The following is a 12,670-nucleotide window of genomic DNA, read 5'->3' as shown; positions in this document are numbered from 1 at the left end:
TCAGTACTTTATTTTAGATTTTTTACAAACACATAAAACAGAGAACTTAAAATGTATACAAACACAAACAACATCAGAGTACGTATTCATGGTCAGGCAAGATAGATAAGATAAACAAATAGAAAGAAAAAAAAAAAAGGAAAAATCAAATTAAAATGTGAAAATAGTTTACATTATTTACACGACCAAACGCAGCATCATCAACCGTATCATAATGTGTAATACAATAAACAATCAAGAGGGCATTGCCTGACCATGGATCACACCAAGGGACCTGCAACATGACTGAGGAACACGTCCCACTTCAGATCATATTTATCTAACTGATTATTCATTTTAAAGGATAACCTCTCCAAAGCAGCCACAATACCGAGCTGAGTGAACCATACATGTGCTGGAGGTAAAACCTCAGACTTCCATTCCTTAACAATGATTTTCCTACCCACCATTAATGCTGTTTGAATCCAGTCAGCTAGAGGTGCAGGGAGGTGTTTTAGTGGCGATGGATCACCCAGAATAAAGAGAGCCGGTGTATAAGGAATATCCTGGTTTGTGATTTGCATTATGTTCTCATGAATAGCACACCATAGCGTCTGTACCCTAGGGCACTCCCACAATACATGAATAAGTGTACCGAGGTCCAAAATGTGTTTGTTGTCATGATTTGTCACGACTCGAGTTGGCTTCGTACGACGCTTAAAAGGTCTTTAAATAAATACTTTTTGAAATGTCTATGGGAAAATGCATTGGTATTCATTGCCTGGGCCTGGCGTCGTCATGATAGAGGGCGGGACTGCAACGCTCTATAGCACCTTGATGGAAGATGATCTCCCCTTCTGTTCCCCCTCTCTCCCTCTTTATATAAAAGTCTTTATACCGGTAATAAAAATGTAGATCTAGGGTTTCAGTTGTTGACCTGTTAAGCAGAATTGATGGCAGTAAATAAACGTGCTACAGTTTGTCATTAAACCGTTGAATTAATCAACTCTCTGTCCATAAATTTGCAGACGAGATGACATGGTTCAAAATGAGCGATGCTTCTTGCTTCCCTGTTGCTGTGGTCGCGGTTTGGGTGTTGTTCTTCCATCTGTCATGGGCTTTCCCCCAGTACGATGATGTTGGCAATGGTTGCTGGTCTTAATTCCCAAACCTTTGAGCCAAAAGATAAATTGTATGTCTCCCTGGGACCCAAACTAGTGAACATAGCAGATCTACAAGTGCACATGTCGCTCAGCTCCCCGTTGTGAGCTTGTAGATGGCTAGTTTTACTACTTAATTTTAAGTTATGTCCATTCCTATAATCCTATATAGACTTTTAAAATGAGAATGCTCAGATTTTACTCTGAAAACCCCCGCCTTCCATTTCCGCCCAAAACCGGGAGATGAAATCTTCCATTACTGCAGCGCCAGCGTAAGTCTGAACTCTCTTTAGAAGCGTTGATATTCTAACCGAGATGCATGATGTAGTCCGAAATGTCACAGAACATTATCGCGGTTATGATCAAAACCACGGCCGTAGATTCAGAGAAAATGGGGAGGTTTGTCGGGACCTCTTTCAGACGTTACATAAGAAACAACATCTAGTTTCTGATCTGTATTTGAAGATTCCGAGTGATAAAAAAAGCCTACTGTAATGAATCTGCTGTTTTCCCTGTCAGATTGCTGAATGGACAGCCAGGCCTGCAGGCTAGAACCCCGCTTCCTCTGCCGTGGAGTTTATAAGCGCTGCTCTCTCCCTACAGTATGTCCATGGATTGTGGCTGTCGATTGTTGATCATCTGTGAGATTGGAATACCGGAACTCTTCTAAATCAGCTATGGTATAACAGCCGAGGTATTCCATCCCCGGGGAATTCCTTTTCCCCTGGGATGTATCGACTTCTTGAATTGATAGATTTGGAACTGCAACAGAGGTCTCTACTAGCCCAGAATCGAACCACGGGTTTATGCGGTCGACGCGCTATCCAATCATCCACTTCCGGAACACTCCCTAAGATTGTTTTCAATAAACTGTATGAAACAAATCTACACAGGGGTCTGAAAAAAATTTCTTGACATTGTTCAACAATGTAAATGTAAATATCTTTAAAACGCTCAACCATCTATATTATGGGGGGAACGTTAAGCCAAAAATAGCATATCCTCAAATATCTTTGGCAGAGAGATTTGGTGGATTTGGTGGTGGACAATCCATGTTCATTTTACCAAGTCAAGAGGGTTTTAGTGGTTGACCTGGCAGTAAATAAACATGCTACAGTTTGTCATTAAAGTGTTTAATGAATCAACTCTCGGTCCATAAATATGCAGACGACAAAATGAGTGATGCTTCCCTGTTGCTGTGGTCGCGGTTTGGTCTGGGTGTTATTCTCGTTTCTGTTGTGGGCTTTTTCCCCCCAGTACGATGATGTTGGCAATGGATGCCGGTCTTAATTAAGTCCTATTGATCTGATCGATCGGTTTCAACCATAACGTTGCACCCAATACACAGTGTCCCGTTAGGCCGTTACCACACATCACACTTACAAACACAACAACACAACACAACTGACAATTTAGGGGGGGGAGATGTGCCTTCGTTTTTTCAATTTATTTGGGATTTATAGATGTCTGGTGGTGATGGTTTGGTATTATGAGGCCCATATTCTGATTAGTAATGGTTTAGTAACCCACTTTGAAAAACCCTGCTCTAGAGAGAGGAACTGCTCCACACCACCTATTCGTTTCTATCAAAGTCCCACTCACAAGCGCATGAAGCACCCGGACGTGCCTCTACTCATAGACATAGAAAGGTAGACTCCTCATTCGCCGCTGCAATTCATTGGAGCGCCCATAGCGTTGGAAGCTTGCCCTCCCCTGAGAGCATCCGCCAGAGCTGGAAGAGGCGTCTACCTTTCAGTCTATGTCTCTACTTCCTGGATTGGAGCCAACGTTGGAGCCAATAGAGCAGGTGCTTCCAGACGCTAGAAGCATGCGTAAAGCGTAGTAGCGTCCTGCATGTGTAAATGTCGCAATGCCAGATTTGGGGGCTTAGTTTGAAGCCTGTATTCAGGCTCGTACACGGGGACTTGTGAGACGACTTGTGTGTCGTCTCATCTTGTTCCTGTTTTGAGACCGCTGCTAATCCAATGTGCGCTGGTTGTCAGGGACACTTTTGGTCAGAGAAACCACACGCGTGTGTGTGCATGCGTGCGTGCGTGTGCGCACATGGTTTGAGTTAAGCATGTTGACATCATGGTTTCCATGTAACACATCTGCTGCTCAGAGTGTGTCGAACACTGCACGCACACACGCGCAGCACGCGCGAGCGCACACACACACACACACACACACACACACTTTTCACTATTGCACTGCTTTGAAAGTTGACTGTTCTAGCATTTTCATTTACCACCTCTCCTCATCTTCGCCCTTCTCCCCTGTCCTCTCCTCCTCCCCCCCTCTCTCCTCCTCCCCACCCTTCCCCTGTCCTCTCCTCCTCCCCTCTCCTCCTCCCCTCTCCTCCTCCCCACCCTTCCCCTGTCCTCTCCTCCTCCCCTCTCCTCCTCCCCTCTCCTCCTCCCTCTCCTCTCCTCTCCTCTCCTCTCCTCTCCTCCTCCCCTGTCCTCTCCTCCCTGTCCTCTCCTCCCTGTCCTCCTCCCTGTCCTCTCCTCCTGTCCTCTCCTCTGTCCTCCTCCCTCCCCTCTCCTCTCCTCCTCCCTCTCCTCTCCTCTCCTCCTCCCCTCTCCTGTCCTCTCCTCCTCCCTCCCCTGTCCCCTCCCCTCCCCTCCCCTCCCCTCCCTCCCCTCCCCTCCCCTCCCCTCCCCTCTCCTCTCCTCTCCTCTCCCCTCCCCTCCCCTCCCCTCCCCTCCCCTCTCCTCTCCTCTCCTCCTCCCCTGTCCTCTCCTCCTCCCCTCCCCTCCCCTGTCCTGTCCTCTCCTCTCCTCTCCTCTCCTCCTCCCCTCCCCTCCCCTCCCCTCCCCTCCCCTCCCCTCCCCTCCCCTTCTCCTTCTCCCCTCCCCTGTCCTCTCCTCCTGTCCTGTCCTGTCCTCTCCCCTCCGCTCCTCCTCTCTCTATCTATTTATAGTGCCTGTCTTGGCAGGCAGAGTGGGCACAGTGTCTTGGCCTTGCTTCCACCACTTGTGTTACTGCTGCTGTCTGCTCTCAACCCAATGCATCATGGTCATAAAAAGAGAGACACGCTGTCACGCTGGTGGCATAACACTAGCACCTGCTGTCATGTTGTCATCTGACGCACTGGTCCTCAGCGCGGGGTCCCGCCCGGGAGGTCTTTTAGGACTTACGGGTATGTGACCCCGGGGGTCAATGAACTGATCACAATCAGTTTTATTTGTCACTGCGTTCAAACACTGCGCTGTGTGCATGAGAGGCATTCAAACACTGCGCTGTGTGCATGAGAGGCATTCAAACACTGCGCTGTGTGCATGTGAGGCATTAAAACTCATGTTGAACGTACGTTCTGTGACGGATCTGCATCTGGTTGTAATAGGCCTGTCAAAATGATTACATCATTAACTGATCGCAATTATTATGGATAATCGCAATTTTGTTTTGCATAATTGTCAAGACAATTGTGGAAATAGCTGATCTACAAGCTCACAACGCAAACGTTAAAATGTGCGATGCCAAAAAACGCAATTAAATGAAACAATAATTTGTTATATCAATGAATCGTCTGCAGATAGCGCTGTGTCTGCTGTTGGTGCGACATTAAAGCTCATGTTGTTGGTGTTCTGTGAAGGATCGGTGCGCTGTGAACATTTATCCACGTTGGAAACGCTCAACACACTCATTTATCTTCAGATTAAAAGCTCCGTTTTGCAACATAGCAGTTGCAGTAAACCCCCCTGGCTCATCCAGTTAAAGTGGCGCTATGTAACTTTCTTTCAAGGAATACAATGTAATGTTGTCCAATCTGTATGGTAAAATCACACACGTGTGAAGTGAGGACATTATTTATATCAGCCAGATGACGTCTTACGTTGTCATTAACCCTAAACAAACATTAAAGTCCATAGACTTATCTGGCACGAATTACATCATAATTTACCCTAAACAAACATTAAATTCCATAGACTTTTGCTGGGCCGGGAAATGTATAATTAGGCTCTCGACAAACATTAAAAGTCCATAGACACTTGGCTGGCCTATGTTGCGCCCCTCAACAACATAAATGTATACAATCGGGGTGGTTATATTTTGTCTCCCTGCTCTATTGAGACATTTAGATGGTGTCAAAGGTCACAGGATCTGACACGAATCTTGACCTGATGGTCAAGATTCAATTTATCCCCTGAACAAACAGACAGACTCTATTGGCTCAATGGCACACATTTCAGAACCTGCACAGGAAAGCAGTTTAAACTCACACATAGTTTCATACAGAAGAATGGAAGTGATTATGACGCAAAATGACATGCTTATGATCTTATGCAAAACGTAAGGATTGTGATTATCTGTAATAATTGCGATCAGGCTATTATGTAATGACTGTGACAGTGCTCTTACCCATCGAGCTAGAGAGAACTGTGTGTTAGTGCTTTACCCAGAATGCCCCTGTGTTCCTGTGTGTCTGGGGGCAGGGTCAGGATGAGTACAGCCATCTGCCTCTCTGTGGATCACACACGCCACGCGCACACACACACACACACACACACTCACACTCACACTCACTCACTCACACTCACACTCACACTCACACTCACACTCACACTCACACACACACACACACGCACATATGCACCCAGCACACTACAACCCTGCCTCCACTGTGTGTGTATATTTGTGTTACTGTACTTGAGCCAAATGTCCCCACAAGTATAGTAGAATTTGATATATTATTATTATATTATATACATTTATTATAACCCTGTTGTCAGGCAGAAACCTCTTATCTCCGTATTCCAACTTTGTTGTGTTTTTCCGTAAATGAACGCCTTACTCGATCATACCACAGTGTCACACACAAGCACCACCAGTAGCAGATCTGCAAGCCGGTCGCCCCACATTTTAAGCTTGTAGATCTGCTGCTTTTGCCGTTTTTGAATTTGAATCTTGAAAAATAACTTGTGAGGTTTCCATCCGACAAAGACGATTACTATAGCCTACTTTGTGAGAGCCAAATGTCACCACACTAGTCTAGCAGAATTAGCTTATATTATCATTTATATTCATAACTGTAGTCTGCTTAATGTGCTAATACACACAATTGTGCTCACGATGGTGCATTGCATTTTGACTCTGGTATATTTAGATTTTCACATGACTTTTGTCTTTAATTGAAAACCTAAATGAAAGTGCTAAAAATGTATTACTATTCCAGTGAGAGCTGAATATTCCCACAAGTGGAGTAAGAATTGAATTAGATGAAATATTGGTCCAAACAAAATAATAAATTGTTGTTTTTGTGGTTAACTTCTCTGTGTTCTCTGTGAACTGTTTTTGTGGTTAAAGAAGATTTGTGCAGGTATAGTTAGGAGACGATTAAGGTTTCGGTTAGGATTGGGCAACTGACAGAGACGGGCAGTATTTGAAATAAAATTTGAAATACTTAAAAAAAAAAATTATAACACATTGTAAATGTATTTTCAAATACAGAAAATACGTATTTCAAATACATGTATTTTAAATATTGCCCATCTCTGCAACTGAGTTGTACTTCGGTGGCACACAACTGCAAGAAATACAACCCAGGCTTTAGGCATAGGGATAAAAATGGCAAACATTGTCAAAAGGTCCTTTTATAAAATTGTCGTCAAAAGTATAGTTATACCAACGTGTGTGGGGGTAGTGGTCTGCATGTGTCACTGAGGACTGCTGTATCCTGAAGGCTCAGGATTGTTGCAGGTTAAAATCCATGAACCATGATGGCAAAACCTTGGCACACTTCACTCCCTCAGCTGTTGCCCCTGTTAGCCCATAATTACCGTACTCTAGTGTAGGGATTTAGTGGCTAGTGGCCTTTTGTACTGGTCAGCTCCCAGTATAACAGTAGAAGACTGTGGTTGTACTGGTCAGCTCCCAGTACAACAGTAGAAGACTGGTTGTACTGGTCAGCTCCCAGTGGTCAACAGTAGCAGACTGTTGTTGTACTACTGAGAAGTGTCTATCCAAAATATCGTCTCTGTCGGGTGTAAACCTCAAACTGTCACTTTTCAGGATTCAAATAAAAAAACGGCAAAAGCAGCAGATCTACAAGCTCGAGTCGAAACGCGTCGCTTCACACCACGTTGCGAGCTTGCAGATCCCAAACACAACACAAAGACGTCCTTATGTGGGGACAGTGCGGGGAATAGACACGGGGGACATTCATCTGCTGGTGAACAGCACAAGTCTAGTCTCTGTCCCTGTACACAACCTCCCCACAACCTCCCACAGCAGGGCTACCTGTCCCAGGAGACACTGCAGGCTCCATAATCAATCTTCCAGCATTTAAGGAGCCTTTAATGACCATATAGCTAGCAGGTATTCTGCTGCAAGGTTATTGTAATGTAGTTAACTAAAAACTAAACAAGAATGACTCAGACAGAACTGCCAGGTGCAACATGCTTTTGTAGCCCCTTTTTGTTCGTTGCTGACGTTCTTTTGTTGGTTCACTCATTGTGTTTTGTTATCCTCATCATAATTTTTCGACCGCGGTGGAGATCATGGATTTCACAATGCCATGCCAGACTTTCCGGTCCTTCATTGCCATCCCCAGTTCCTGCTTAATGATGCATGTGTCCCTAGCGATGACATCAGGGAACGACAGTTTTCTACCTCTGGTCTGCTTTGAGCAGAGTTGGGTGTAACGAGTAACGGAAAATATCGTTACTGTAACGACACTACTTTGGTCGGTAGCGAGTAATATAACGACACTACTCCTCCAAAATTGATAATCACACTACAGTTACTGGTCGCTTTAGCGCTGCCGTTACTCGCTACTTGCGTCATGTGGCTGCTTTCAGCAGTGTTGCTTTAGAGAATAATGCACACAACGGAGATGAGTTGAACATGAACACTAATGGTGCGCTGGCAACGCAGTACGCAGTACGGACTAGAACATGTCAAACCGGTGTCAGATCATCAGCAGCACAGCATTTTTCGTTACTGTCGTGGACTCGTAGGGTGGCCAGACGTCCGGTTTTAGACCCACCTTTCCTCCTCCCAACTCAACCTCTGGCCGGACACATCATTGTCCGTTTTTTTGTGATATAGCCTACAGTGCTTGTGTCATAACTGTCATTTAAGTCGTCTCTGTATTAAAATCTCCGTAGCACTTTTCCGCTGCACAGAAAGCTCCCAGTCTCCCCACTGTCACAGAGACAGAGCAGGCGTTGGGGTGTTGCCATGTCCGCTTATTACAAGCGACTTTGGGCTTGTTTTATGATAGCCCAGTCAGGCTTCTTTTGGGCTGTTTTCATAGACATGGCTGCTTGTTTCTCTTCTAAAACCTGGCAACACTGCCAATGGGAGGGTCCGTTTGTTTGTTGTAGAACGTGTGCTCTCACAATCACTAGTTAGTTAATGTAGAGATAAATAAACCAAATATGCCGAAATGAAAAACTACATTTAATGAGCAATGGAGCAGGGGACTCCACATCATAAAGAAAGGGATCCTAAAGCACTGTGAACATAATTATAGTCTACTGATTTATCTCAGTCTCATTATTTTATTTGAATATATATTGTTGGGAAAGTTAATATTTGCCTAGAACCACGTGGTACTGTGGTTTTCAACCATTTTCATATCAAGGTCCAGTATGTATTCTGCATTTTAGCCATGGACCACCATTTGATGAGATTTGGCCTCACAGACCCCAAACTAAATATTATGTTGTTGTGTGGCAGTTCAGTGCAAATTATTTGACAATGCATCTCAGGCGATTTTATGGAGTAACGCAAAAGTAATGTAACGAGTAATGTAACTAGTTACTTTCTCCAGGGAGTAATAAAGTAATGTAAGGCATTACTTTTTTCAAAAGTAATATGTAATATGTAGTGCCTTACTTTTATGAGTAACGGACCCCAACTCTGGCTTTGAGGCAGCACTCCAGAGAAGAAGGGAAGATAATAACCTCATTGTCAGCTCTGTAGCAGTGGCCGGCAAACTGTGTTCTTCTGGATCGGACTAGTGAAAAGACACGGGGAAGGTTGCCGTAATTAGATTAGTCGATGGGTGGCTCTTCCAAGACAGATTTTGCCCTCTCATTCGAAGGCGGGTGTAAGTGCCATCCAATCGTTTCTCTAGTTTCTTTGAAAGTGACACAATCTAAATGTCTCAATAGAAGAGCAGGGACACAATCGCACGCACGCACACAGCGAGAGAGAGACACACACAGCGAGAGAGAGACACACACACACACACACAGTGAGAGAGAGACACACACACACACACACACACACACGCACACACACACACACACACACAGCGAGAGAGAGAGAGACACACACACACAGTGAGAGAGAGAGAGACACACACACACACACACACACAGCGAGAGAGAGAGAGACACACACACACACAGCGAGAGAGAGACACATACACAGTAGGTGTTGTGTTGTTGGGTGGGAGAGAATCCTTTGCTTCGGAAACGCGCACCTCTCTCTCCACTCTCCAGCGTTTGAACTTTGACCCTCGGTTGATTGTAGAAGGTTGTGCTGACAGCACTGATGATGATGCACCTGCCAGCCCGTTGCTGGGAGACCAGAGGAGAGCTGTCCATCAGAGTGTTTGTGTGTATGTGTGCACGCAAACTAAATGGGAAATTGACTGCAGTTATATATAGCGCCTTCCGCTTTCTTTCTGGTCTATCCAACAACTTAAATGCACTTTACAGTGTACTTCAAATTCACCTATTCACAAAAACCATGACGTTGCACGTTACGCAACACAGACACACACACACACACACACACACACACACACACACACACACGCGCACACACAGAGAGGCGGAAAAATGTGAGGCTCTGTGCGAACATTAATTAATTAATTCATGTTTATTTTGGCCTTCAATTTAGTATAGTATAACTGATTTTAACACCCCGAAATGTAGCCTAAGAGTAGGCTATATGAAAGCCTTTTATAAATTATACTATTGGTATTTCACACAGGTGTTGCCAAATAACTAGTAATTATCTTGCCAGTCAGATGCGCATATGACATATCTAGGTCATATCAATTTAATCAGCAGATGCTGAAGAGCAGTGCTGCTTCTCACTCTGCACACACTGACTGAACAGCTAAAGTTTAGGCCTACTTTAAACCATAATATGACAAACCTTGGATTCATTCTTCTGAAAACGAGCAGCAAGCACAAGGTAAGTGATTCACACATTCAGGGCATTGGGTGTTATTGGAAATGGACGTGTAGCTGTGTGTAGCTGCTGCTGACCACTGCGCTAAACATTATGACAGGCGTGGAGAGAGAGAGAGAGAAATAATTGATGTATAAATATAATGCACTCATCTCGGATGTTACTCACAACTTCACAAGCAGCAGCTTTCCTTGCAGCAAATTGCAATAATGTCTTGATAATCCCGTCTAGTTTTAACGCAGGGCCTGATTGGTGCGCGGTTGGATCGATGATTTTTGCAATGAATTTATCAAATGAAACTCTCAGCGAGGCTTTGAACTCTTCTTTTTTTTCTCTACGACTCGACTTTGTGTCTTTCAACTTTCCCACCACCACACAGTCACACACCATCCACTGGACCACCACGTAGGCCCAATGCGCTTGATAGATGACGCAGACATGCAATGTCAGCGAGTAGGCCTACTACTAAATGTGAAATATATCAACATGTAAGATATGTATATATATTACGTCTGAGATGGAAAGTGATGGTTAACATTTATAAGCCTATTAAAAAGGGAGGGGGGGGGACACTGCCCCGCGAGGCCTCAAGGCGCGAAGCCCTGTGCGACGGCACCGTTCGCACTACCCTGCACACACACACAGTTTTCGTTTTCCATGTTTGAGGAGAGCTCTAGAGCATAGTTTCCCAACAGTGGGTCGTGGGTATAATTCCAATTAATACAAAATAGTAGACCATTTCAAAGAAAACAAATCAACAAAATAAACATGAAGAACTAGTGAGAATACGCACGTATACCTGCTATTTTCACTAGTTTGGGTGCTATGCTATTCTCACTAGTTTGGGTGCTATGCTATTTTCACTAGTTTGGGTGCTATGCTATTCTCACTAGTTTGGGTGCTATGCTATTTTCACTAGTTTGGGTGCTATGCTATTCTCACTAGTTTGGGTTCTATGCTATTTTCACTAGTTTGAGTGCTATGTTATTTTCACTAGTTTGGGTGCTATGCTATTTTCACTAGTTTGGGTGCTATGTTATTTTCACTAGTTTGGGTGCTATGCTTTTTTCACTAGTTTGGGTGCCGGGCAAACATCTATTTGGGTCTCGAGCTAAAAAGTTTGGGAACCACTGCTCTAGAGCATCGGAAGTTTTGTAGTCTTGCTACTTTCGTGTGACACTGTTTTTTTTTCAATAATATTTGTATTGATTTTTATGACAAAGACGAGACAGAAAAAAGAAAAAAAAAACACAGACAGCTCAGCTCAGACAGGTTGTGTTGAAATAAAGAATTCATTCACGAATAAAGACAAATAACACTGGAGTCATAACTTCCAGGTGCAGCAAGCGCTGCTGCTTGGCCGTCTCCGTTGTGCATCTATCGCATCTTTTTATTCCCAAACATGTTTGTTTCTCTCTCACAACCTCCCGGACGGTTGTTTTCGTTCATTTCCAACGTTCTATTGTTGTTTCAATCACTGCTTTGTCATGGCTTTCATTTAGCTCCAGTTACAGTAGCTCATGGTCTTTACGGTCGTTACTAGAGGTACTATCAAATGTAGTCCACCTGGCAAAATAACATGAAAGTATAAATCATGGAGATACAAGTATTCGACGATGATGTCTGTTAATGACTTCATGGAGCATTCTGTATGTATGATCTGTAAATGATGTGTCAACAACCTACTCTCCTCTCCCTCGCGCACACACACACACACACACACACACACACACACACACACACACACACACACACACAGCAACCTCCGTTTCTGTGTGTATGTGGGGGGGGGGGGTACATGTTCTTGGAGCTGGTTGCCATGGAAACTGCAGCCGTGCTGTGGTCTCTGTGTGTGTGTGGGGAGCGGAGGCAGGGATATCCATCAGTTAATCATACACACCTGACATAACATTTAGTGTGTGGCTCCTGTGGGTGGGGGGATACTATGCACGTTTGAGTGTACTGTAACACACACAGAGACACGCGTACACGGTGATCACAGTGTATTATTGGGAGGTCTGCTAGCATGTGTCCTCTTCCATCAGCTGTCTGCAGGGAGTAGAACCCTCAACCTCTGGCCTCTGGTCTTTGCTGCCTTGCTTCATGTCATATGGTCATCAACCTGTCACTTCATCAATCACCCCATCTTTTGGGATCAACAAAGCCTTTTACTGACTCTCTCTTGTCACTCTCTCTTGTCTCTCTCGCACTCTCTGTCTGTCTCTCTTCCTCTCTCTCTCTCTCTGTCTCTCTCGCCCGTGCAGAAGTACAAGCACCAGGAGGAGGACGTATCTCCCCAGGAGGACCTCAGCTCCCCTCAGCTGACGGAGGAGGCGGAGCCTGTGGCCCCAGCGTCGGTGTCATCGGGGACGGGG

General features: G+C 44.7%; 1 protein-coding gene across 12 annotated transcripts in view; it reads left to right on the top strand.

Moving 5' to 3' along the window:
- dlg1b (discs large MAGUK scaffold protein 1b) overlaps positions 1 to 12,670 on the top strand; it is a 136,575-nt gene that overhangs the window by 55,256 nt on the left and 68,649 nt on the right. For all 12 annotated transcript variants that reach the window (XM_080778280.1, XM_080778279.1, XM_080778288.1 and 9 more), the window contains one exon: positions 12,560 to 12,670. This exon is cut by the window's right edge and continues 90 nt beyond it. In XM_080778280.1, the coding sequence (XP_080634406.1) occupies positions 12,560 to 12,670 (111 nt within the window). The remainder of the gene's footprint in view (positions 1 to 12,559) is intronic.

The sequence above is a fragment of the Protomyctophum bolini genome (genome assembly GCF_963924005.1).
Source record: "Protomyctophum bolini genome assembly, chromosome: 12".
NCBI classification, from domain to species: Eukaryota; Metazoa; Chordata; class Actinopteri; order Myctophiformes; family Myctophidae; genus Protomyctophum; species Protomyctophum bolini.
The sequence above is the reverse complement of the archived record's forward strand: the minus strand, read 5'-3'. Positions and strand labels throughout refer to the sequence as shown.